Source organism: Cucurbita pepo, chromosome LG02, assembly GCF_002806865.2.
Source record: "Cucurbita pepo subsp. pepo cultivar mu-cu-16 chromosome LG02, ASM280686v2, whole genome shotgun sequence".
NCBI lineage: Eukaryota > Viridiplantae > Streptophyta > Magnoliopsida > Cucurbitales > Cucurbitaceae > Cucurbita > Cucurbita pepo.
The window spans coordinates 9,061,963-9,088,073 of NC_036639.1; the positions used below are offsets into that span (position 1 = coordinate 9,061,963).

The 26,111-nt window shown below is 36.6% G+C and overlaps 2 protein-coding genes across 6 annotated transcripts; one reads left to right on the top strand and one right to left on the bottom strand.

Annotated features, from left to right (window-relative positions):
* Positions 1–7,070: 7,070 nt before the first annotated feature.
* On the top strand, positions 7,071–15,473 carry LOC111788580 (far upstream element-binding protein 2-like). 2 transcript variants are annotated; one of them, XM_023668959.1, is made up of 8 exons: positions 7,071–7,415; positions 8,371–8,819; positions 9,358–9,543; positions 9,718–9,819; positions 9,893–9,964; positions 10,069–10,185; positions 12,198–12,632; positions 14,361–15,473. In XM_023668959.1, the coding sequence occupies exons 1-8, from the start codon at positions 7,196–7,198 to the stop codon at positions 15,237–15,239; spliced, it is 2,460 nt and encodes an 819-aa protein (XP_023524727.1). In that variant the 5' UTR covers positions 7,071–7,195; the 3' UTR covers positions 15,240–15,473. The 2 variants fall into 2 exon arrangements, with proteins under 2 accessions (XP_023524727.1, XP_023524728.1); XM_023668960.1 differs by having other exon boundaries at positions 12,198–12,399; positions 14,128–15,473.
* Positions 12,706–25,353, bottom strand: LOC111788578 (non-lysosomal glucosylceramidase-like). 4 transcript variants are annotated; one of them, XM_023668956.1, is made up of 20 exons: positions 25,211–25,353; positions 25,001–25,105; positions 24,831–24,887; positions 24,625–24,695; positions 24,439–24,538; positions 24,247–24,317; positions 23,133–23,233; positions 22,921–23,024; positions 22,561–22,614; positions 22,398–22,453; positions 21,803–21,865; positions 21,498–21,642; positions 20,696–20,874; positions 20,535–20,602; positions 20,358–20,430; positions 20,208–20,269; positions 17,202–17,977; positions 13,942–14,096; positions 13,276–13,566; positions 12,706–13,170 (listed from the first exon to the last, which is right to left on the bottom strand). In XM_023668956.1, the coding sequence occupies exons 1-20, from the start codon at positions 25,262–25,264 to the stop codon at positions 12,876–12,878; spliced, it is 2,880 nt and encodes a 959-aa protein (XP_023524724.1). In that variant the 5' UTR covers positions 25,265–25,353; the 3' UTR covers positions 12,706–12,875. The 4 variants fall into 4 exon arrangements, with proteins under 4 accessions (XP_023524724.1, XP_023524725.1, XP_023524726.1 ...); XM_023668957.1 differs by lacking the exons at positions 12,706–13,170; positions 13,276–13,566; positions 13,942–14,096 and adding exons at positions 15,811–16,275; positions 16,381–16,671 and having other exon boundaries at positions 17,047–17,977; positions 25,214–25,353; XM_023668958.1 differs by lacking the exons at positions 12,706–13,170; positions 13,276–13,566; positions 13,942–14,096 and adding exons at positions 15,811–16,275; positions 16,381–16,671 and having other exon boundaries at positions 17,047–17,977; positions 21,803–21,841; positions 25,211–25,352.
* Between the last annotated feature and the right edge of the window lie 758 nt (positions 25,354–26,111).

Sequence of the window (26,111 nt, forward strand, 5' to 3'; positions counted from 1 at the left end):
TGTGCGGCATGTATGGTTATTATGTGCGGCATGTATGGTTATTATGTGTGGCATGTATGGTTATGATGTGCGACATGTATAGTTATTATGTACGACATGTATGGTTATTATGAGCGTTATGTATGTATCATGTGCTACAGGTATGGCTGTTATGTGCGACATGTATGGGTATTCTGTGTGACATGTATGTGTGTTGTGTGCGTCAGGTATGTGTATCGTGTGCGACATGTAGATGTATTGTGTGCGACTGCTTGTATCCGGATGTATGAATATATGCTTAACCACAATAATGGGGCAACTTACTGGGTATTTTATATAATACTCAAGCCACGTGCTACAAATATTTTCAGGTAAGGGCAAGGCTCCCATGTACGGCTGACGGGGAATGCGAAGGGCCATGGAAATCTTGAGGAGAGTCTGTAGTGTCGTAGGCGCCTGTTGGATTCTTTTGGGTTCATAGTTTTGCGATTGTTTCCTCTAGTTCTCTGTTGATTACTTCTAGGCTAGGTTGTCGTAATTGTTTTCCTAGGTATGAACTGCTTATATTGATGAATGCATTATCGTTATTGAGACTGTCCCACGTGAACTCTTGTCCTGTTGATTTGACGAGTATAAGGTAACGTCGCTAATTAGGGTAGAGAAAAATAGGGGTGTTACATAAACACCAAACTTTATCCATATACCATAAACCCATTAGATTATTTCTTGAACATGATCCACCCATTTGTAACCTACATATTGTTTAAAATTACATTAAAAACCTTAGATTTATCATATAATAAATAGTGTTAAAATGCATATAAAATAATCAAATTTATTATTAAAAATTAAATAATTAACTACGAGATTTTATGGCATAAAGCCCAACTGATCAAATAAGTTACGGGTATACATGGGTCAGGTCGGGTTGGGTTGGGTTGAGAGAATCTTTTGGAACAACCCAAAAGTTCGGGTTAGTTGGATTGGTAACCCAACCTAACCAGAAAAATTTGACAACCTAGTCCTTTATTGGATTCATGTCCTTAAATTTGTTAAAAAGAAAAAAAAGAAAAAAGAAAAAATTAGTTTTGAATAATTGTATGGATATTATGACCTACAAGTCCTATCAATAGTACATACATATTAAACTTTTAAAAACTCGGACCAGCGGGATTTAAACCAGCGAATTAAGGATGGTTTGGGATTCTTCAACCACTATAGTCCTCCGCTCTACCAACTGAGCTAAGGTTGGACTTGTATAAAAATCATATATCATAATATAAACAAAATCGACAAAATTAATATATATATAAAAAAAACTAAATTAATAAAAATATCAAAGCAGCCACCAGTACGAAATTCAAAAACTCCAACATGATTTTGGTCGTGGCATTTATACAACATTTGGGACCTCTCATTGAAATTTTTTGCTTTCATAAAGAACTTGGGTTTTACAATTTGAAACCCACTTAGATCCAAATATATGATTTCTTAAAGTTCCTTCAATGTGTTTGAATACATATGCCTAGGTGCCAAATTCTCATACATATGATAATACAATAACTTTAATCCATTTTTGAAGAATTTGTGCAAGAACCAAGGTAAGAAGGTGAAGTTAGATAGGTTGTAGCTCGCCCTAAGAATTTGTTCAAGAACCTAGTTTGACACACACATAGGCTTTGGGCCATGTGTCGGGGCGCTTGTCCTTCGAGACATGCTTTGTGTTGGATGAACACAACTCTCCACAATGGTATGATATTGTCCACTTTGAGCATAAGTTCTCATGGTTTTTCGTTGGGCTTCCCCAAAAGGCCTCAAACCAATGGAGATAGTATTCCTTGATTATAAACCTATGATCATTCCATAAATTAGCCGATGTGAGACTTTTATCCAACACCTCCCCTCGAACAAAGTACGTCTCCCCTTAATCGAACCTCGACTCCTTTTTCTTTTGGAGTCCTTTGTTCGACATTTGAGGATTCTATTGATATATCTAAGTTTAAGGCATGACTCTGATACTATGTTAGAATGAACACGACTCTCCACAATGGTATGATATTGTGCATAAGTTCTCATGGTTTTACTTTGTACTTCTCCAAAAGGCCTCAAACCAATGGAGATAGTATTCCTTGATAATAAACTCATGATCACTCCCTAAATTAGGGGACGTGGGACTTTCATCCAACACTTTGCACCTATAGGACTCGTTGCTTCACTATGGATGTTCAATGTATAATATGACTGGATTTGTTCTGCCATATACTTCGAGATGACTAGATATATAGTATGCATACACATAATAATCCTATGCCACATAGCATTAAGCTCTAAGAACCACTGCCGAAGGGGCAACCAATGTCAATGTCGACAAGGAAATTAGAGAATCTTATAGTAATATTTTTCCAACTCAACCTCAAACAATTAAACCATTTTTTAACCATACTTCTCTTCGGTTCTTGAACTTTTCAATAACAACAATCTACCTCCACAACGATATGATATTATTCATTTTGAGTATCAGCTCTTGGGACTTTATTTTGGTCTTTTTTTTTTTTTTTAATTTTAAATAGTGTTTCTCAAATATACTCATGATCTTTCCTTTAATGAGCTAATGTTAGAGGCTAACAATTTTCAACACTTCTGCCTTATTATATTATGTTGAAGGTGAGAACATCCTATTTAGCACGAATACGTCGTAAATTGCCTCGACATGCCTTTGACAAGATCAACTTTGCAAGCCCCTCAACCCGGTCTCTACTTACGTGGACTCGAATTACGAAAATCAACCACCATCTCCACCTGAGCTGTTGTTCTTCCTTCATAAACTTTGCAAGCCCCTAAACCTGGTCTCTACTTCATAAAGTTTTGATTGGGTAGTAATGTGTCTTCTAGTATAAACCTCATTTATGGGAGGTTAGTTGGCGGACCCTCCCATAGGACCATAAAGGCACCAGAGTATGGGGGAAGCGACCCTTGTGTGCCGGCCAACTATTGGATTAACCTACATGATCCCATGCACCCATCTCTAGAATAGTTTTACATCTAAGTGGTCTTGTTCAAGAGACATTTGACAATTTTCACAAAGTTGGGACACCTAATTGTATACTCTTGCTGACCTATACTTGGCTCGATAGTACAGTATCGGATTAAAAACTCGACGGTATGGGTACTGGAGTGGAAACAGTAGCAGAGACCTTATTAACACCATAAATATTGCTAACAACTTGAAAAAGTTACCTTTGTTATTCTTAGATATTGTGGAAGCCTACTTGGTTCTTAAGGGCATCTAAACAATTTAAATCTTGTCTCTCGTTTTCAAGATGTTTAGGACTAACTCTTCGAGTTATTCTATTCTCTGAGTGCACACAGGTTTAGACCTTGATTACTTTTACTATGTTACATGATTAGAAGGGGTACTTATGACANAATGCACATAGGTTTAGACCTTGATTACTTTTACTATGTTACATGATTAGAAGGGGTACTTATGACAAAATATGCTAGATGACATAATATAGTACACCAAGGAATGCTTCATTTGCCAACACGACAAAGTTAAAAAGGCCAAGATCTCACAACTCCTCGAACCCTTGCTGGTGCCGACAAGACTTTGGAAAAGTGTGTCACTAACCTTCATCACACACTCAAAGGTTGGCAAACATGAAGTCAGGTCATCGTCGACTGATTCTCGAAATATGTCACGTTCATACTCACGCCCAAGATATGTTCAGTCGAATTGGCTGACCAACTATTCTTCAAACATATTTATCAAGACATTTTGGACGAATTAATTCGAGTTCTTGAAGGCAACTTCGAATATCTCATTGAGTTANCAAGTTCTTGAAGGCACCTTCGAATATCTCATTAAGTTACCATCTCCAAACTGATGGATAGACCGAACGATTCAATTGTTTGTTGGAAGAATAGTTGCGACACTTCGTTTAGGCATGTAAAAACAAATTGGATGCAACACTAGATGTGGTCCAATTTTCTTTATTTGCCAAACTAGTTCCTCGACCGGGACGAATCCCTTTGAAATTGTGAGCTGAAGGCAACCATCCCTATATCATTGCAAAACCTAGAATAGACCTGAAAAAGAAATCTAAAGTCTTACCTCAACAATATCCAAAGCCGCAATATCATTGCAAAACCTAGAATAGACCTCAAACAGAAAGAAAACAAAGAAGTCAAGGTAATCCTAGCTTTTACCGACGACACATAAGACGAGGGCATGCCGCTTAATGCGAAGAACAAAGTGAAGTACAGAGAGTTCCTGGAAACTGATGGTGTGTTGGCAGGCAACTCATTCAATAGCGCTATAAATTGCAACATTGAAACTATCATGCACACTGTTACGCCAACGATGAAATTGGTGAACTCAGCTGGGAGTTTTGTGGCCATTATCGATGTCCCTGCTACATAACTTAGGGACACACAAAATTTTGTCACAAAAAAATTAGGTTTCCATAGTGTTAAGAATGAGAAATAGAATTGGGATCGAAAGTATGATCTTAGTGATTACAAACGTTTAAATACAATATAAACTATCAACTAATACGAGGAAAACATAGGATACAAACTATCAACTAATACAACTGCTAAATTTTGTAAATAAGATAAAATATACTATTAATCAAATCATAAGATAAAATATACTACTAACAACTCCCAAAAACAAAGAAAAAATATTAACGGATATCTAACATATGCTCCATGACTAATTATTAAAACATATTCTCCAAATATCATATCTTAATACTCCCCTCAAGTTGGAGAGTGTATGTCAATCACACCCAACTTGTCCTTCAAAAGATCAAACTGATGTCTTCCCAAATCTTTAGTGAAAACATCTGCCAATTGCATTTTAGTCGAAACATAACACGGTTTGATGATTCCAGCTTGTAACTTTTCTCGAACTATATGGCAATCTATTTCAATGTGTTCCGTACGTTCGTGAAAGACTGGATTGGCTGCTGTATGTAATGCTGCTTGATTATCACAATATAATAATGCTGGTTGGTTCGGACAGTGGAACATTCAAGTCTTGAAGAATGTATCTTAACCAAGTTAACTCTAAACAAGTATTTGTCATAGCTCGATACTAGCCTTCTGCGGATGATCTGGACACATTAGTTAAGACTTCCAAGAAACAATTGAATTTTCGAGGAAAATGCAGAACCCAAAAATAGACCGTCTGGAGTTCGACAACCACCCCGGTCAGAATCGCAATATGCTTGTAATCTTAAATTGTTTTCAGATGGTAGTAGGAGTCCTTGACGAGGAGTACCTTTGATGTATCTCAGAACCCGAAGAGCTGCCTCCCAATGTGGTTTTCTTGGTTCATGCATAAATTGACTAAGCATACGAACTGAATAAACTATGTCAGGCCTAGTAACGGCCAAATATATTAATCTGCCAATCAACCGTCTGTATTTACTTTCATCATCCAACACCTCCCCTCGAGCAAAGTACGCCTCCCCTTAATCGAGGCTCGACTTCTTTTTCTTTTGGAGTCTTAGTTCTTTTTTACTATGCCTTCAAGGAGGGTCGGCTCCTTTTCTTTTGGAGTTCTTTGTTCGACATTTGAGGATTTACCAATCTATTGGTACGACCAAGTTTAGGGCATGGCTCTGATACCAAGTGTGACACCTACATTCGTATAGAGTCTCTAAGGGGGCAATCTACACAGTCACATGTAGCTATTATTATAAGCAAACTCCATTAAGTACAAGTGTTCATCCCAACAACCAGCAAAGTCTATAACACAATGTCCTCAACATGTCCTCTAGAATCTAGTTCAACCTCTCAGTTTATCCATGCATATGTGGATGAAAAGTTGTACTTAACCTCAGCCAGAGTGTTCTTAGTTTATTGGATTTAGATTAATGATCGTAAAGTTCACTTTATTCAATAACAGTATATTTACTGAATAAACAACAATAATAACTTTATTGAAAATAGAATATGTTTTTATTTACCAACTATGAGTTTTAGGACATAAAACCCAACATTTTTTTCTTTATATTTGGTTCAAATTAAATCAATTTTATCCTCTATATTTAATATATTAAATATTAATTTAAACTTTTCGAAAATTTTATTTTAACTAAAACTAAACTTATAGGGTTACTATAAGCTAAGAATGAGACCCGATTATAAACTTAAATGATACTATTAGATTTATAATTGAATTATTATGCACGATAGGATAAATTGTCTTCATTGATATAATCATTACAAGCAAGTCGATCATTCACGAGTTGTTCGTAATTATAGACAGGTCAAAAGTCATTTTTACCCATGTAATTACATCTTTCACTTTAAATATCACTGATTATCTAATGAATAATTTGTCTATGATCTAATCATAAATCAAGTCATTTTTGGGTCTGAGAGGGCAGAGCCTTGTTCAAGTCTCGAAATCAACACTCAAGGGAACTACTCATCTGCTTACCCTATATGGGAAGGATTGGATTACATCTTGTGAAATTATGTTCCTATCTCCATATTTGATAAAATCCCTAAAATGGTAGGCATATTGAATAGGCTACAAAAAGGACAAGCCCTCAGAGACAGAAGTTCATTACTCATTTAGGATTAAGATCGAGTTGCATATAACCACCGTAGTGAAAACATTAATCTTCTCAACTAACAGATTTATAAATAGATATTAAATATTTCGTGGTCTAATCTTATATAAACTCATGGTATATAATACCCCCAATCACGTGTTCACATGAACTATTTGAAACAAATCATTTATAATAATTACAAAGTGGGCGGTATCAACAGTGTTATTGGGATAAAACACCAAACTTATCCATATACTATAAACCATTTGAGTTATTAGAGTTATTACTTAGAACACGATTCTCCTTAAAGAACCCAACTAGAGACCTGACTATCGTCTATAGGCCCATTGGACCATACCTAAAGCTAGTCCAGAAGAATATCGGTAAAAGAAAAAAGCCCAATTAGGCCCATTGGACCGAGGAGAGCCCACCTACGAAGTTAGCCCTAAAATTTGGGCAAATCGAGAATATGTCTGGCATTAGCATTTCCCTATATAAGATGTCCACAACCCACGGCCACGTCTTCAGATCATATCCTTTTTTTTCTTTCTCTCACTATCCTCTCATCTGAACCCTAGCATCGATCTCCCTCACCACCGAGGGCTTTTCGACACTACTTCAATACGTCTTTCCTGCTCACCACCATGGCGGAGGAAGTCGTTGTAGCTACCGGAGCGGCGAGTCCCGAGCCCTTGGATCACAAACGCAAGCTTGCAGATTTGGACAATGAAGCCACTGAAGCCCCCGAGGAGAACCATGGCGAGCCCAATGAGGAGTCTCCTGCTTCTGACGACGCTGACGTTGCAGTTTCTGACGAATCGGAGGCCAAGCGGCCTCGTCTCGACGGAAAGCCGGAGGAGAATGGTATCTTCTTTCTTCTTTGTATGTTGCAGCTTTCTATGTGATTTAGGCCTTTTTTTTTAAAACCATGGAATTATCGGATGTATATTTGTGGACTTTCTCCGTCTCTCTTCGTTACTTCTTCTAATACTTGTTAGCTGCTGCCGGAAAATGCTGCGTGATTTTCCTAGTGCATAATTTTTTTCCCCTCAAACCATACCCCTGGAAGTCGAGAAGCGTAAGGAATTCTATTTTCTACTCTGCTTTGGTTATATTTCAAATATCTTCGATCCTCGTGATTTCTGCAAGGAAATCGAACTTTATTCTTCAAGGTTTAGAACTGAATAATACTTTCCTTCCCAACGCCTCATGAAATGGCTACTGGTGCTGCATCTATCAACTGGAATACGCCAGATATCCAGCTAGATATGCCTATTTTCATTTTACTACCTCATTTCAGGCGTGAGATATTTTTAACACACTGAAGTTCTATGGTACTTGAACGTTGTTTCTGTTCTGAGCTTCCTGGGGTTTAGTGAATGCCGTTTTCCCCGTTTTCCATTGGAAGATGGAAGCATTAGTTCAACAAAGAAAGTACCGGCAGGATTCCTAGGTTCAAGGAGAACGTTCTGACATGTGCCCAACAAGTATTTGATACATATTGAATGTCTTTAACAATTTTTTAGTAATTTCCAACTAGTGTCCTAGTTTGATGCGTTAATATGTTCTTTAGAAATCATTTCTGGCTGATTATGCTAGATTTATAATTTGAGTTTTGGACATTGGATTATGGTTATGAAGGTTCTTCGGTGAGGTACTGAGGTGGACTTCTTAACATAAGTTCAACTCATTTTTGCTGTGTTCATTTTAATTTACTATTTAACCAATGGATATTCAATCAATGTTTCATGGAAGTAGTATATTATTATTTATTCTTGTTGCAAATTACAATATCTTAGTATTTTGCTTTCTTCTACAGCTAGTGAGAATGGGCATAAAAAAAAGATGGTGGAGGAACCGGCTAAGGAAGATGATACATCTGAAGAGGACTCAGAACATCCTGCTTCATTGGAGGAGGTTTCTGAAAGAGAGGAAACTGACAAACCCACTGCAGAGCCTAATGAAGCAGGTGATGCTCTGGATTCTGCGGAGGAAACAGAACAACCTGCTTCATTGGAGGAGGTTCATGAAAAAGAGGAAACTGAACAGCCCACTGCAGAGCCTCATGAAGCAGGTGGCGCTCAGGATTCTGCTGCAGAAATCTCTCAGGAGGACAAAACTCAAGAACTCTCCAAGGAGGAAAATCAACCTCCGGTAGTTGAGGCTGCATTGCCCCTGCAGCAGGAGGATGGTTCTAATTCTGAGCATGGTCAACCATCATCAGTGGCCGAAACAACAACATACAGGATGGAAGTTCCTAATAGTAAGGTGTGAACTTGCGAGATATTAAATTTGATCATAGGATAGATATTGAAGGTTGATGTTAATTTCCACCTTCAACCTCAAGTTACTGATATTAAATTCTTTTTTAGGGTTAAATTACAATTTTTTCATGAGCTTTTGGAGTGGTATCTGAAAAGTTCCAAATGTTTGACTGTGGCTGTTAGAATCCTTAATTGCAGAAGTGTCTAATAAGCTAATGAATTTTCAATTTTGTCCAACAGGTTGCTGGTATATAAAATGTTTTTTTGAAGTTTAAGGACCATCAGACACAAAATAAATTGTTTATAGATGTTATAGTAAGTTATTAAGGATTAGGGACCTATATACTTGGAAGACCAAACTTATAATTTAACCTATTCTTTTGATGAAAGCTATGCTGCAAGTGTAGTGGCTAGGTGGCTAGAATACAGAAGATGAGCTTGTAAGAAAACATGGCCTGGATGTTGAAAAATTTACTTCTGATCCATCATCAAGTTTTTTCTGATAATTAGGATTTAGTTAATAGTTGACCTATTTACTGCAGGTTGGTGTTCTCATTGGCAAGGCTGGAGATACTATTAGATACTTGCAGTACAATTCTGGTGCTAAAATCCAAATCATGAGGGATTCAGATGCTGATCCAAATCGTTTAAGTAGACCTGTAGAAATAGTTGGAACTTCGGAAAGTATAAAAAAGGCAGAGGAGTTAATTAATGCCGTGATTGCAGAGGTATTTACTCTCTTTATTATTAGTTTTTATTTATATGCCATTATGCTTGTATTTTTTCCACTTCTCCTGATTTTTTTCTGTGACTAGTATTTTTCATTTAATTGTTGTTTTAGCATCTGTTGGAGGTTTGTTGTCCTGATATTGAATTATTGAGTAAATTTTATTTTGTCATAGGCTGATGCTGGTGGATCTCCATCACTCATAGCCAGGGGCCTTACTTCATCACATTCTATGGCAACTGCCGAACAGATTCAGATACAAGTCCCAAATGAGAAGGTTGGAATCCTAATTTATGTGGATTGCTTATCAACTGGTTCTCTCAATAGCTTACCTGATTTTCTTTACCTAGGTTGGTTTAATTATAGGAAGAGGTGGGGAGACTATCAAAAGTCTTCAGACCAGATCTGGTGCACGTATACAGGTAGTTGATATGTTGCAAACCTATCTATCTTTATGGTACATGCTAATTAATTTTTATGGTTTAATATAACCATCGTGCCTGACTTAGATCTGATTTTGATGTAGTTGATACCCCAAAATCTTCCAGAAGGAGATGAATCTAAGGAAAGGACTATTAGAGTTACTGGTGATAAGAAGCAGATTGAAATTGCTACAGACATGATAAAAGAAGTTATGAATCAGGTATGCTTTTAACACATCACCTTTCCTCCAGACATTTTGGTCCTTATATCCCTAAATCCTTACTTGGAATTATGACTTTGATTTTCTGTATCATAAAAATGCTTTTAGCATGTTCATATCATCTAAATTTGGCCTGTGCTTACTTTTATTAATTTTTGGATTTGAATTATTAGTATGTTCTTTCTGTACCATACATAAGTTCATTCCATGAATATGGTTCATTCTTGGTGATATATCTATGTATATGTTCATTTCTGTAATTTTTTTTTTATTATTTTCAGCAGTTTTGCTATTATTGGTACCTAATCTTGCTTACCAGTCTTGTCTGAGACTAGAGATTAAGGTTCTGAAGTAACAGCGTTAAGATTATCATACAGATTAATCTGCTCAGTGTCAGAGAAGCAAAATATTAGCATCTATATGCTATATTATATAGTTCTAGGTGTGGAAGGTGTGTTGTATTTTTGTCCACTTGATGTCATTGATGGAACAGTGCTAGATTCTTTTCAATCATGCTGGTTGAGTATATAAATTTGGCCGGGTTTAACAATCACTGCTATGGGAAACAGTATGCAGATTTTGTATGATTATCTTTAATGGGATTGGGGAAATCACTTGACTGGTGGTCCTAATAGCTTGTGAAATCAATGAATGGTCTATGCAAAGATCACATGAATGTTCTAGGAAAGATCTTATACTGAAATCCAAGATGCCGGTTGCCATAATTTATCTATCATAAAGGTGTCAAACTCGAATTGGTTGGCTTTAAAACTGCAGATTACAATATTGCCTTTTCCATGGGGTCGACATTGCTTTCTTGGTGTAGCAATAGCCAACTACTTTTCACTCCCATCCACTGAAGAGAGGTATCAGGCATTAAATCTCGCGATTGCAGGATGTTAATAGTTGGTAAGATTGCTTCAAGATTTCAAACTAAGAATAATTGAGTAAGAATGTATTGCATTAACCTTAGTGCTCATTAGTGGACCCATGTTCTATGCTTGAGATTGTGTTGGAAGAAAGTAATGCCTGGTTGAAGTCATGATGCTTTCATTTGCATGGGACCAATAGTATTCAAAGCTGATACCATTGACTGAGGCATCATAGGCATGGAAATTTGGCTCATGCCACCTTAACTGCACTATAGCAACATAATCGCTTTAAACTAACGGCAATCAATATCAATGTAATTATTTGTTGATATTTTCCTTTTTTCCTGTGGATGATCTGTCTGACAGTGAAATGCTCAGCATGTGTTGGTCACTACTTCAGAATGAAAGAGATAAGATTTAGTTGTGAAGTTGATGTCGGTATATCTGGCATCTGTTTAGAAGAATCACTATCTATTTGATGAAACAGAACAATGCATGTGTGAGATGCCAGAGTTCAAATGTTAATCTCTCTCAGACCATGATTTTGTCATCACTAGACTTTTTCTGCGCTTTTCATCCTTTTCCTAAAAAGCTTTTCAAGTTTGTTAATGTTTTTATGATTTGAGGGCATGTTTTGTTGGTTGTAATTTGACTACTTCACTACACTACCTTCGAATTATTTGGGCAGTTGTAATTGGCGGTTCTTTTCTTTTTAACTTAGAAGCCATGCTAACCTGGGTGCTCCCTGTTCTGATATTTATGAATGCTTTTGGATATCTTACATCCCTGTTGAAGTACTTGTTCCCTTGCATGCAATGGTTTAGAGCGATATAATACATCTGGTATTTTATTGGTTTGATCTTCAATGATATGATCTATCTGGTATTTTCTTTGTTATAAAGCCTTTTACCTTACTTTTATTTCTTCTGAACATCAGAATGGTAATGTTTTTGATTCATCTTGCTTATTTTCTGGAACTAATATGTACCAGGGGCTCACCCAATGTTCTTGAACAAGAGATTTGGATCACCAAGTTCACGCTGCTCATTTACTTTATTCCTTTTACTAGCTTATAATCAAACTGTTGATTAATAATTTCCACGGTTTACTTACTCATCTTTTTGTTTGTCCTTGGAGTAGACTGTGAGGCCTTCACCACACTCCACTGGTTTTAACCAACAGGCTTACCGGCCCCGTGGTCCTGGTGGTAATCAATGGGGTCAACGGGGTCCCCATCCTTCACATCCTGCAGCATATGATTATCCACACAGAGGACCTTATCCATCTCATAATACCCAGTATCAGCATCCTGCATTTGGAAACTATCCTCAACAAATGGGTGGTCCTCGGAGCAGCTATAGCTCTGGTTGGGAGCAAAGGCCACCCCCCAGTATGCAGGGGCCACCGCCCAGTTCGGGTGGTTATGACTACTATGGTGGAAGAAGCCATTATTCAGATGCTCCACCTTCTCATTTCCCTGGTGCTATGCCTGCACATGCTCCTGGCCCTTCTCCTGCTCCAGCTCTCGGTCCACCACAAACTCAGTCCAGTTACAACTATAGTCAGCAGCAAAACCAAGGTTATGGGCATGCTGCTCCCTATTCTCAGNATAAAATTGGAAAAAAAAAGAAAAAAAAAAAAGAAGAAGAAGAAGAAGACAAGCATTAGTTACAATACAAAATGATACATACAGCCAATAAAAAGTATATAACTTGTTCTTACAACAAGAAAATGCTTTGTGCAGCATATTTCCTTGAAAAAAAGTTACATATTTCTTTCTTAAACCATTTAATTATTAGAGTGATTTGAATTGAGTAATTAGGCTGACCTCTTGCAAATGAAATCATAAGCAACCTCCACAACACTCCTGGGTTTAGCTTCCTCGGAAGGCAACTTCAAGAGAGATGCAACTTTCAAGAAAGCAGCATGTTGTGTGGCAAATAAGCATGATTCTTCACTCTCAGAAAGCTCTTTTCTTGGAACTTTGTGCTTCTTCAAAAGGGTAGGCTTCGAAATCGCCCACTGCATTGCCCAAATCGCCAATGGCCTCATGTACCCCAAAGATCTATACTTATCATCTATGTCCCATGCTTCTGGGGTTTGAAATGAATACCTGAACAGGATTTCAGAACAAACAGATATCAAATTTCCTATAAGTTCAAGAAAAGTAGCTTAAAAACCAGTGGAATTCCATAATATAAAGAACAAAATGTGGTACCCGAGGCCATCTTGACCCCAAGCAGCTTGATGAATGCCCATTGCAGTCTGGAAGCCTGTTTCCACCATTCCTTCTTGAATCATTGAGGCAGCAACAGAGTATGTAACTCCAGCCCAAATCTCCTTTGGCTGCAATATGGATCTATCAACCCTTCCATCTGGAAACATCCCGTTTACTGCCCCGCGAGTTCCTCCCTTCACCTTCATCACATTGAAATTGAATATCTTTTCAAGTGTACTCCTTATCTTCTCTTCATCAACAATGGGACAAAGCCCACATGCTCTAGCATACCTGTGTTTTCAGAACGTGAAAGATTGTTGGTGGGGAGTTCTACGTCCGCTAATTAAGGAGGTAATCATAGATTTATAAGTAAAGAATATATCTCCGTTGGTATAAGGCCTTTTGAAAAAACCAAAAGTAAAGCCACGAGAGCTTATGCTCGAAGTGAACAATATCATACCATTGTGGAGAATCGTAAGATTCCTAACAAAACACAATCAAGTTACTACTCAATCCAACCCTAAGATACATTGTTAAGCTCCTACTCAATCCATCCTCTTAACAGAGACAGCTCCAAAATCACGCAAATTCAGCCAGGCCACAAGAGATAAAGAAATGTAAAAGCAAGAAAAGTAGAAGGGGATCAATAAAAGCTTGTTCACTCACCATTTTCCTGCCAGTTGATCAGCTTGAATGGACGAGCTCCAAGGACCACCACTATTGTCATAGTTGAAGTAAGAGCCATTCCATAACGTATCATAAACACCTCTTGCCTTCTGATACTTGATCCAAAAGTAGTGAGCAGCTGCTTCATCATCAACCTNTTTGGAAACTATCCTCAACAAATGGGTGGTCCTCGGAGCAGCTATAGCTCTGGTTGGGAGCAAAGGCCACCCCCCAGTATGCAGGGGCCACCGCCCAGTTCGGGTGGTTATGACTACTATGGTGGAAGAAGCCATTATTCAGATGCTCCACCTTCTCATTTCCCTGGTGCTATGCCTGCACATGCTCCTGGCCCTTCTCCTGCTCCAGCTCTCGGTCCACCACAAACTCAGTCCAGTTACAACTATAGTCAGCAGCAAAACCAAGGTTATGGGCATGCTGCTCCCTATTCTCAGGCTGCTCCTCATCAGAGCTATGGCCATGGATATGAACAGAAATATGATCATCATGCTCCATCGCAGAATCCATACGGTGGGCATGGGAATGCTCAGCAACTTTACCCTCAGGCTGGGGCTCAACAGGTTTACCCTGGACAACAACAGTATGATAAGCCTCCATCATATGGTGCTCCAGCGCAGGGACCTCCTCCCCAGTCTTATGGCGCTCCTAGGGTTGGTCAGCCTGGAGAGCCTTATCAAGGTGGGTCAGCACCTGCTACATATGGGCAAAATGTGCAACCTCAACAGACGTATCAATACCCAACTGGTGGTTCTACTCAGCAGTATCCTACCCCCTATGGCATACAAAACACAGATGGTTACAACCAGGCACCTGCTGCTGCCGCTGCCGCTGCTGCCAATTACCACCCGCAGCAGGGCAGCCAGGCAGGTTATGGTCAACCTGGTGTACAGCAACTGTCTGCCTATGGCCAGCAAGTAGCTCCTGCTGCCGCATATGAGCAGTATCCGACCACGCAACAGGGTTATCCCGAGCAGGCTGCTGCAAATACTGCTGGATATGCTGCATACCAAGCACCTCAAGATCCCGCTGCATATAGCAGTGCCCAAGCAACTGCTGCAGCAGTTTATTCTGCGCCAGCCAGTGGGCAGCCCACTTATCCTCAACAGACTGCAGCTCAGCCAAGCTATGATCAGTCAGTTCCACAATCAGGCGGGTATGGAACTGTGCCTTCAAGTGCTCCCGTAGGTTACGGGAAGAGTGTGTCGCCACAGCCACAGCCTCAGCCGCAGCCTGGGTATCCACAGTATGATTCTACTCAAGTTTATGGGGCAAGTCGTTGAATTTTTGATAAATTAGGGTTAGGATCGTTGGTTGTGTAAGCAGAGTAAGGAAGAGAGGAGAGGAGAGGAGAGGGTGTTATTAATGTGTTGAACTTGTTCAATCTGCTGTGTAGGGGATTGACTGTTGTATTTGCATTGCCTGCCTTCATATCGACCAAGTTATTAAAAGCATTCGGTTTATATATGTTATGATGTACGAGCTTGTTCATTAATTCATAAAGTAGAATTCTCATCACCCTTGTGTGTTGAAGTTGTGCGTTTAAAAAATGCCAATTTTACGTTTCAAATTCAGGGTGAAGATTGAAACCAAGGTGGTGTTGGCTAAAGAAACAGGCATGGAAATTTTTAACCATAACACCAAATATGTACAATATGTCTTTTAGGCAAGGAAAAAAACAATTATATATTTCACATATTTATATGTCTCTGTAAGCATTGTTGTGTTGTTGTATATGTTATTTAGTCATTTTATAATTAACTTATAATAAATATTAGAAAAAAAAATTCAATATTGTAATGTAAAAGGTCAAAAATAAAATTGGAAAAAAAAAGAAAAAAAAAAAAGAAGAAGAAGAAGAAGACAAGCATTAGTTACAATACAAAATGATACATACAGCCAATAAAAAGTATATAACTTGTTCTTACAACAAGAAAATGCTTTGTGCAGCATATTTCCTTGAAAAAAAGTTACATATTTCTTTCTTAAACCATTTAATTATTAGAGTGATTTGAATTGAGTAATTAGGCTGACCTCTTGCAAATGAAATCATAAGCAACCTCCACAACACTCCTGGGTTTAGCTTCCTCGGAAGGCAACTTCAAGAGAGATGCAACTTTCAAGAAAGCAGCATGTTGTGTGGCAAATAAGCATGATTCTTCACTCTCAGAAAGCTCTTTTCTTGGAACTTTGTGCTTCTTCAAAAGGGTAGGCTTCGAAATCGCCCACTGCATTGCCCAAATCGCCAATGGCCTCATGTACCCCAAAGATCTATACTTATCATCTATGTCCCATGCTTCTGGGGTTTGAAATGAATACCTGAACAGGATTTCAGAACAAACAGATATCAAATTTCCTATAAGTTCAAGAAAAGTAGCTTAAAAACCAGTGGAATTCCATAATATAAAGAACAAAATGTGGTACCCGAGGCCATCTTGACCCCAAGCAGCTTGATGAATGCCCATTGCAGTCTGGAAGCCTGTTTCCACCATTCCTTCTTGAATCATTGAGGCAGCAACAGAGTATGTAACTCCAGCCCAAATCTCCTTTGGCTGCAATATGGATCTATCAACCCTTCCATCTGGAAACATCCCGTTTACTGCCCCGCGAGTTCCTCCCTTCACCTTCATCACATTGAAATTGAATATCTTTTCAAGTGTACTCCTTATCTTCTCTTCATCAACAATGGGACAAAGCCCACATGCTCTAGCATACCTGTGTTTTCAGAACGTGAAAGATTGTTGGTGGGGAGTTCTACGTCCGCTAATTAAGGAGGTAATCATAGATTTATAAGTAAAGAATATATCTCCGTTGGTATAAGGCCTTTTGAAAAAACCAAAAGTAAAGCCACGAGAGCTTATGCTCGAAGTGAACAATATCATACCATTGTGGAGAATCGTAAGATTCCTAACAAAACACAATCAAGTTACTACTCAATCCAACCCTAAGATACATTGTTAAGCTCCTACTCAATCCATCCTCTTAACAGAGACAGCTCCAAAATCACGCAAATTCAGCCAGGCCACAAGAGATAAAGAAATGTAAAAGCAAGAAAAGTAGAAGGGGATCAATAAAAGCTTGTTCACTCACCATTTTCCTGCCAGTTGATCAGCTTGAATGGACGAGCTCCAAGGACCACCACTATTGTCATAGTTGAAGTAAGAGCCATTCCATAACGTATCATAAACACCTCTTGCCTTCTGATACTTGATCCAAAAGTAGTGAGCAGCTGCTTCATCATCAACCTCGTAAGCCAATGCTGAAGCCGCCTGAAGAGCAGCCACCCACAGCCCACCGCAGTATGCACTCACACCCTTCACAGTCCAAACATCATAAGTTTGATCAGGAAACCCCTCATTCTCAATCATCCCATCTTTATCCTTATCGAACTGGTCCATGAAAGCCAACGCTACATACACCGAAGGCCAAACAGATTTTGCAAAATTCTTGTCCCCTGTAGCAACCACGTCTCTGTAAACTTGAAGAACGAATTTGGAACCCAAATCCTTCCATCTGGTGACGTTCAAAAGGTTGTAAGCATTTACTTCAAACCAAGGATCGTTGAAGCCAATATCGTGAGGAACAGCGCCAATAACCTTGCGAGGATAGTACTTTCCGTCGCTCATGATCTTGGCCTTTCTGGGATCGTGCATCAAAACCGCCGCGGCGAAATCCCTCTGAATGCCGAGTTCGAGTTTGGGGAAAAGCATGATAAGAGCAAAAGAGGAGTAGAAATGGACGTCGAAAGTGTTCCACATTAGGTATTCGCTTCCTTCGACGAGGAGTAACTGGCCGACGTTCTCTTGTAGAGTAGGAAGCAATCTGGTTCCGAGTGCAGCGTTTGAGGGTCCGGCGCCTCCGTGGGCTTGATCGAAGATCTGAGACATTCTCTCGAGAATCTCAACGGCGACGTCCAGGCGGTGGTCGCCGTTGGGTGCTCCATTGGACTCCGATTTTGTCCTTTCGAGGAAAATTTTTTGATGACTTATGGTTGATAGATTTTGCAGCGGAGGTAAGCCGTCTGAGATCAGGAAATTTGATTTACCAAATCATTTCTTTAAACAAAAGAAAGATATAAAAGGTCGATTGCAGCTCAACAAAATGTATTAACTTATTGTTAGAATGCCTAAGAGATAAGTTAGATAAATTGCTTGATGTATGCATTACTCTATGTTATTGAATTTAATCTATGTGATATGTGATATTGATCCTTATTCCGTGTCAATATGAATATGTTGGATGAAACACCATCAACATGATTTTGTATATGTTATATGATTATACATCATTAACTAGAAATTATTTTCAAACCACTAGATATTCTACTCACAATAATCTTCCCGATACACTTTGCAAGATGTTGATTTTAACAAAGAGGTAGAGGTATGAACCCAAGTTTCATTTTTAAGGCTATGCGTAGAATGACCCTAGCAGAAATGAGATAACCTATGTTACAAACACAAGTCAATAGGCCAAGACTTTATGCATCATGGTACTTTCCAAAAGAGTGCATGATCAAGGTATAGTGAAAACAAATATCTTTTCTAAGAACAAAGTTTTTTTTTTAAGTTTTCTTTTCGAGTTTACTATGATATCTTTGTTCAAACATGTTTTCACTAATGCTCCGGGGCTTACAGAAATTTCAATAACCAAGTCTTCAAAGAGATTCCTAAACTGTTGTTTGTGAGGCTTATATAAGTCATAGGAGTTGAACTAGAGACTAAAAGGATATTAACTAGAGGCTAAAAGGATAATAAGATAAAGCTTTATAAGCCAGCTTTTTGACACCCTTATATAGTAAGCTTTATACCAAGTTCTTTTAAGTATAAGTTTGGGTTAAACAAGATTGGGTCTCTTAAACACTTGAATTCTAAGGAATGTAGTCTAATGGGTCTCCGTAAAGTAGAACTATTTTGTAGTGGGCCTAGACCCATTACTAAGATTGAAAATTTTAGTTTCTCTTGATTTAGTAAGATAATTTTGAAGGTTTGTTTGAATGTTTCTAAATTGACTGACATTATTCAAGGCCTTCACGGAAGTTTTGTAAGTCGCAAGTATTGGGACAAGGTGAGTGAAAGTGAATGATTAGAATTAGAGTTGGTCCTAGCTACCAAAAAAGTCATATATAAGGTGAGGGCAGAAATGTGTACCATTCAAAATTGACAGAAGAGTTATGTTGATATAAGGTATAGAAACTTGAAATTCAAGATAGTGTCGATGAAGGATTTTCTGAGGTCTAAGCATGAATGCAAATTAAGCTCACATTTCCTTAAGTGTTTTGAAACTTTGGAGAGGATTGGATCAGTGGCATATTGGTTAGATTTGTCATCTTCTATTTCTATTTCTTATAATGTATTTCACATGTCCATGCATCGTTTAAGTAATAAACTAATCCCATGTGGTAGAACATAGGTCTTTTCAATTGAACTAGAGCTTATGTGAGATTCCACATTGGTTGGAAAGAAGAATGAAATACTCTTTATAAATAGGTTGTGAAAACCTCTCCCTATCGGACATGTTTTAAAAATCTTAAAGGTAAGCAAGAAAGAGAAAGTCCAACTCGATATAACTTAAAATAAATTGACTATTTAAATGTTGAAATTTCTTATATATGACAAAACTCATCTTTTAATTCAAAGTTTTGATATTTAGGAAAGAGATTAAAAAGAGATGTATGGAAAAGTTTTAGGGATTGAGGAATAAAAAACAAAAGAGAATTAAGAATGTATTCCAGAAACGAGAGGAAAAAAAAAATGAGAAATAAGAATTGAAGTTTTTAAGGGTTCAATTGAAAACTAATAATAAAATTATATTTTATTTTTTATTTTTTGAAAGTTTATTATTTAAAATTTAAAAAGTTTAGCATTTTTTAATCTAAAAAAACGAAATTCATGAGTATTATTTTTTAATTTAACAAATTTATTTTTCAAAAGTAATATAAAATTTTAATATGTCGTCATTCAAATATGACAAATTACTCTAACCTCTAAGAATTGTTATAATTATTATTTAACCATCCATAAATTGAGGGTTGGTTTGGCATGTGGTTTTTTTGGTTAGAAGGGTAGGGAATTAGTATGGATAGATAGGGTGGGTGAAAGAGGACATTAAAAAGGCTTAAATATTTAAAACCAACCAAATGATAGCACCCATTTTGACCCACAAAGAAACCAAACTATATCATATTCCAAGTCTTAAGAGAGAGAGAGACACACACACAGAAGAGAGAGAGAGAGAGAGAGAGAGAGTACCTGTCCACATTGTTCCACCAGAATTTAGGAAGTATAGCTCATTGAAGAGAGTGACAGGGTACCTACACCATTATCAAATAAATCCAGCTATTACTGACGTAATTTGACAATGAGTTGTTTGTTTTGTTTCATACAATTCTCTCCACTCACCATTCAGGAAGCCTCTTGTCTTCTACTATTGGCCTTTGCCATGCTTCTATCTGGCCTTCCCATTTTCCATGTTCTTTTTTTTTTTTTTTTTTCCATATTTAGTTCACCAATCATCAGTCCACATCACCAACACATTACTATTGTCTTTTAAGCAAACCCTATTTTAGAAACACTTACCTAATATAGCATCACGGGCAATTGTCTTTGCTGCTTCTCCGAGCGTTCCGTAAAAGTTAGTATACCGTCTGTCAAAGAGTATTAATTGCTAACACTTTTTTAAAATTAAAATCCAGATTTTCAATTGATCAGCTTTGATAAGAGTAGAGTCAAGAAGTGACCTGTGGTATGTCTTTCCATCAAATTTAACTTCTGGACAGTCCCATGCTAACGAGAAGGTGACTGTACGAGTAGATGAAGAAGGAATGGTCACTTTAGCTGCTATGGCTGCTCCGATACTTGATCCTGGTTTTGACCCCTCATGTGGCCCACTACTGCCAAGCTCGTCAAATGACCCATGCTGGAATAATATTTCATATCAAATTATTATGTGCTTGTATGAAGACAAAATTTAAAGTAATGAATTTTTTGAAATAAAATAAAAGGTGAAGTTGACAATTCCTCCACTCTGTTCCTTTTGGCTTCTGTTGGAATGAAGAATCAATGATGCATATGGGAGGCTTCTAAGAAATGTCAAAGAATTATCTTTTTTAAAGACAAATAATACGACACACATTGCTTTTAACATTTTAGAAATGAAAAGAAATTATATGTTGATTTGTTGATGTTTCTAGATTTATCTTTTAAAATCATTATTTTAAAGCATTGAAAGAGTGGTAAGCACTCTACCGACAATTATTTGACTTCAGATCTTTCTAAAGGAAAGGAAGGATCGGTGATAGCAAATAAAGAAGTGAACTTTAAGAAAAAATAAAGCTTTTGTTTTGGAAAGCAAAATATTCTTTTTTTTGTTTTTGGAAATAGTTTTCCAAATAAGCATAATTTTAAATGCATTAATTGACTTTAAAGCTATTGTGGTGTTGGATAAAAGAAGAATATGATATAGTGAAAGCACAACAGAGCATACCAACAAATAATTTAAAAATAGTTGAGAGATAACAAAAGGGAGGGTAAAGATCTAACATTTTTAACTTCTTGCCACATATCTTTTGCTGAAATGCCCTCGGAATCACCAGATATTACAAAGCGAGGACAGACTGAGACGTGAACATCATCCGTGGCCTCTGCTGTAATAGCATACGTTACTGTTGGACGCCCATTCGCGGTTCTGTTGGACGTAATGCACATTTGTTATAGTAAAAAGAAAAAAAAAAAAAGAATATTTGATATTTGTTTTACATCTCTCTAATCTCTAAATCAAAGATTGAAGAGGTAAATTTGAAACCCACCAAAAAGAAAATTGATTAAATGAATGAAAGAATACTGACTTGTGGTGTAAAAGGACTCCATGAGCTCCATCTTCTGCGCTGCTCACAAATTCAGCTTTGACACTTTAGAGAATGAATTTCATAATAAATTTCGTCATAAATGCTTCTAAATAGAGAAAGCTTTCTACCGTAAAATAAAAATAAAAATAAAAATTAAATTAAATTAAAAAAAAAAAAACTTTTGAATGAGAGTAAGATCTCATAGAACTCATACCTATATACCAATATAGATATATTCCAAATCATGACTATTTTCTACCTTAGTTAGGGTGGACTCCCTCTCAACAATTCTCAATAGATATTACCCTCAATACTTCATCTCCTATTCAATCAATATCTCTCCTATTCAATCAATATCTGATCTCACAATCTATTGTGGTTTGGAGCCCAGGATCTTACCTTTCACTCCATCGAAGCCCAACGTACTCGTTGGCACTCATTCTTTTCTCTAATTTATGTGTAACAGTTCAAGACCAAGCTCACCACTAGCATATATTGTTCTCTTTGAGTTTTTCCTTTCAAACTTTCACTTAAAATTTTAAAATGCTTTTACTAGAAAGTGATTTCAAACAAGAAAAGCATGAGAATAACTTGCCCTATCTTTGAGTTAAAGTGATGACCAGTAAATCCAGAGTTTCCGCCCACAGAGTTCTGAAAAGGTAAACAGCAAAGCTTCAAAATTTGGTAAGAAAATGGCTTACCAATGTATAAATATAAAACTATAAAATTTTGCATACGAAGGATTTGACAGCACTTACCGCCCAAGTAAACAGCAAAGTTACTTCTGCAGAAGTCGGACCTTTATTTGAAAGCTGCCATATAAACAAACAAACAAATATTCCTACTCATTTATTCAAAAAAAGAAATTATTTAAGGAGATGATCATAATATCACTATCCATTTTACACACAAATATTCCCACTCATTTATTCAAAAAAAGAAATTATTTAAGGAGATGATCATAATATTACTATCCATTTTACACATGAATGTATCTTGTTAGAGACAGATTTTTTAATCAACCGTTATTAAAAAATAATAATTTAATCGTAACGATCTAGTTCAAATTTAAATGATCAATCTAATTCAAATTTAAATGATAAGTTAAAGAGTCATACATTGAATGTAAATACGGAGACGGGGAAACTACTCTCCTTGTAATTGTGAGGGATAATTGGCGAAATTTGACGACAAACAATCTTAAGATCCGGGTCGGGTTCACCTAGTTCCAAAAAAAAGTAACAAATATATGTAGAAGAAGGAGAAGAAAAACAGGGGGTTGACTGAAATGATGTAAACAGGATTTTACTGATTAGGAGTAAAACCATACCATCGTAGATTGTCCAAGCCCTGGGAAACAGAGCGTGGTACGTACTTTTTTCTCCACTCAAATTCCAATCCCATGCTTCTATGCCGTCGTTCTTTCCATCTCTGGTGAAAAAAAAAAACCCTCCGAAGTGAAAAATAGAGGAAATAATACTGCAATATTCATTTCAAAGCTCAAAACCATTCATAACTAAATCCAACCTATCAAGATTAAGGTATTTTGAAATTGGATAATATCTGAGTTTCATTTTCTACTTTCAAATGTTTAATTCTAATAAATTTTAAAATTAGTTTCTACCCTTAATTTGAAGTTATTATATATATTTTTTTTAATCAAAATTGATTAAATAATAATAATAATTTTTATAGGAGAAAGTAAATATATTTTCACATTTTGCATAAGGGAAAATTAATCATAAATTAGCAAAAGTAACCGAATTAAAATTTAAGCTAAATTAATAAAAATACTTTTAAACTTTCTCTTTTTTTTTGTCTAGAAAATACTCATACTCTTAGGGTTAGTTTTGTATAAGAACGGTTAATATTTTATTTCAAAAATACTCTTCAATTTAAAACTTTAAAAAGTATTTAAAAAAATATCATTAAATTTTTAAAAGCTTCATTCAAATTCATATAAACTTTTTTTAAAAAAAAAAAAAAAAAAAAAAAAAATCAAAGTACCTCAAAATATTTAAAAAAAATTCAAAGATACAGTAAAACCTTTAAAAAATACCCATAAACTTTATAAAATGAAATTAAAACGACTGTAGATAATCTATGAGGTGTTAATAAACGTTTTTTTTTATATAAAGTTAAAAGTTGTTTAGGATTGATTTAAAATTTTGTGAGTATTTAATGTTAACCGTTTAAATTTAAGAATTTTAGAATATTCTTGAAACTTTAAAATTTAAATAATAATTTTTTTTTTATATGGAAGCTGAGTAATTATAATTGGATATTTGAAAATTTTGTTTGTAGTCAAAATTGGGTGCTAATTTAGTTTAAAAAGTTGGGTGAGTATTATTAATATGAATAGATAAATAAGTAAATTAAATCTCCCAAAAGATTCAAAGTGGCTAATTAAACTCAGAAACTCAAAAACTGTGTGGATAGCTTACTTGGATTTTTGAGGTCTGGCAGAGCATAATACAGTTGAGAATTTGTTTCCATTTGGGCGTGAAACAAATGCCTAATACCAAACGATACAAGGAAGATAATGAAGCAATTCAGTGAATACAAAGAAGATAATGAAACAATTCAACGAATACAAAGAGGATAATGAAACAAGAACCGTATAGAGATTGACATACAGAGAATTGATTGGCTAAAACTGGTACATCTTCACTCGGTCCATAGAACATTTGAAAGCGTTGAAACTCTCCTCGGTAACTCCGGCCGATGCTTCCTGCACTGAATTTAACGATCACGATTTCATATGTCAGAAACAGTTAAGATCAGTCGGCGAACTGCGTGCGGCAGCGGAGGAGGAATCCTACCCTATGCCACCTAACGATACGCCGTGGTAGCACGTGATTGGTGGAGACGCAAAGAAATCATAAAGCGGAATCTGAGGAGAGAGAGATAGAAGATACAGTAGAGAGAGAGAAAATGAAATGAAAACAGAAAACAAGAAGAAATCAATGATCAATACTGAAACAGAAACACAGAATTGATCTGAAGTAATTTAAGCAGTTGCTATTACTCTTCCTTTAGCGGCTTCTTCCTTGCCGTGACGCCATAACCGGTAGCCCAAGGGGCCCTATAAAACGGAACAAAAAACGATTGAAATCAGAAAATTAAAGAAAAGGAGGAATCGATTTCATGGCGTCAAATCGCAATATTCAACAGAGTTTATGAGTAAATTATACTGACCAGATGCCACTTGTCGTTGAGAGTGAAAGAGAACGACTCTGGAGATTTTCCAGTGAAATCGAGCTTGCGTTGCCAGGTCAAGGATGGAAGCTTGGCCGGATCGACCTGCAAAATCAGAAGAGAAATCTTGGCTCGGGAGTGAGCAGAGAATGTTTGTTTGAATTCAAATTTGCCAAAAAAATAGAAAGCCATTGATGGATGAAGACAAACCACCATAGTTGATGAAGCTCCATTGTCGGCTTCTTCTTTGCAGCCATTTTCCATTTCGTTTTGCTGTTCTCTCGTGAATCTGGAAATCTGGAACAGAGAGAAAGGCGGAGATGTTCTTGAAGGAAGGAGGGGGCCTATTTTTATTTAATAATAGTCAAGACTTTATATCCAAACAACCATGGATACAACTTGTTAAATTACCATTTTAGAGTCGCATACATTTTCCCAATTTGATCCCCGTCCAAAAATAAAATTATTTTAAAACATTTAACTTAAATTAATAAAAATATATTTTTAAACCTTTTTAAAATTAAATATATGAATGGAACGGTCAGTACACATTTAAAAAATACCAATTAATTTTTAAAACAACATTAATATCCCTAAATTAAAAAAAAAAAAAAACAAATGTGTGATAGATAGTTTCTGTCCATATACAGTGGAGAGTATTTTTTAAAAACTTTTTTTATAAAGGTTAAGGAGGGCAATATTATTTTTTTAAGAGGTGAGTCTCGGCTTGGCATTAGCCTGACATTGAGGTTGACTCTATGCTCGACCACATGATAGGCGTGCATTGTGCGAACCTAACACAATCCAATTTCGGCTCTTTTTTAACTTAATTTGAAAACAATGAACATAACTTTAAAGTTAGCTTTTGAGACCTCTACATCATGCTAAAGAATGAGCAAAAATATTGAAAAAGGATTTGAAATTAAGACGGAGACTAGTGAAATAAAGATGATCACCCACAAGAAAAAAAAAAAAAAAAAAAAAAAANAAAAAAACAATCGATATGGGACCTCCACTAATTCCACCCCTTTAGGGCCAGCGTTCTCACTGGCACACCGCCTTGTGTCTATCCTTGGGGAAATTGCAAGAAAACGGCCCAGACCCAAGTCTA

Coding starts and splice junctions, on each gene's coding strand:
- LOC111788580 (XM_023668959.1), top strand. CDS start 7,196: ATGGCGGAGGAAGTCGTTGTAGCTACCGGAGCGGCGAGTCCCGAGCCC. Junction 7,416..8,370: donor CGGAAAGCCGGAGGAGAATG/GTATCTTCTTTC, acceptor TTTCTTCTACAG/CTAGTGAGAATGGGCATAAA. Junction 9,965..10,068: donor GATCTGGTGCACGTATACAG/GTAGTTGATATG, acceptor ATTTTGATGTAG/TTGATACCCCAAAATCTTCC.
- LOC111788578 (XM_023668956.1), bottom strand. CDS start 25,264: ATGGAAAATGGCTGCAAAGAAGAAGCCGACAATGGAGCTTCATCAACT. Junction 24,888..25,000: donor TCAACGACAAGTGGCATCTG/GTCAGTATAATT, acceptor TCCGTTTTATAG/GGCCCCTTGGGCTACCGGTT. Junction 24,696..24,830: donor AAGAAGCCGCTAAAGGAAGA/GTAATAGCAACT, acceptor CTCTCTCCTCAG/ATTCCGCTTTATGATTTCTT.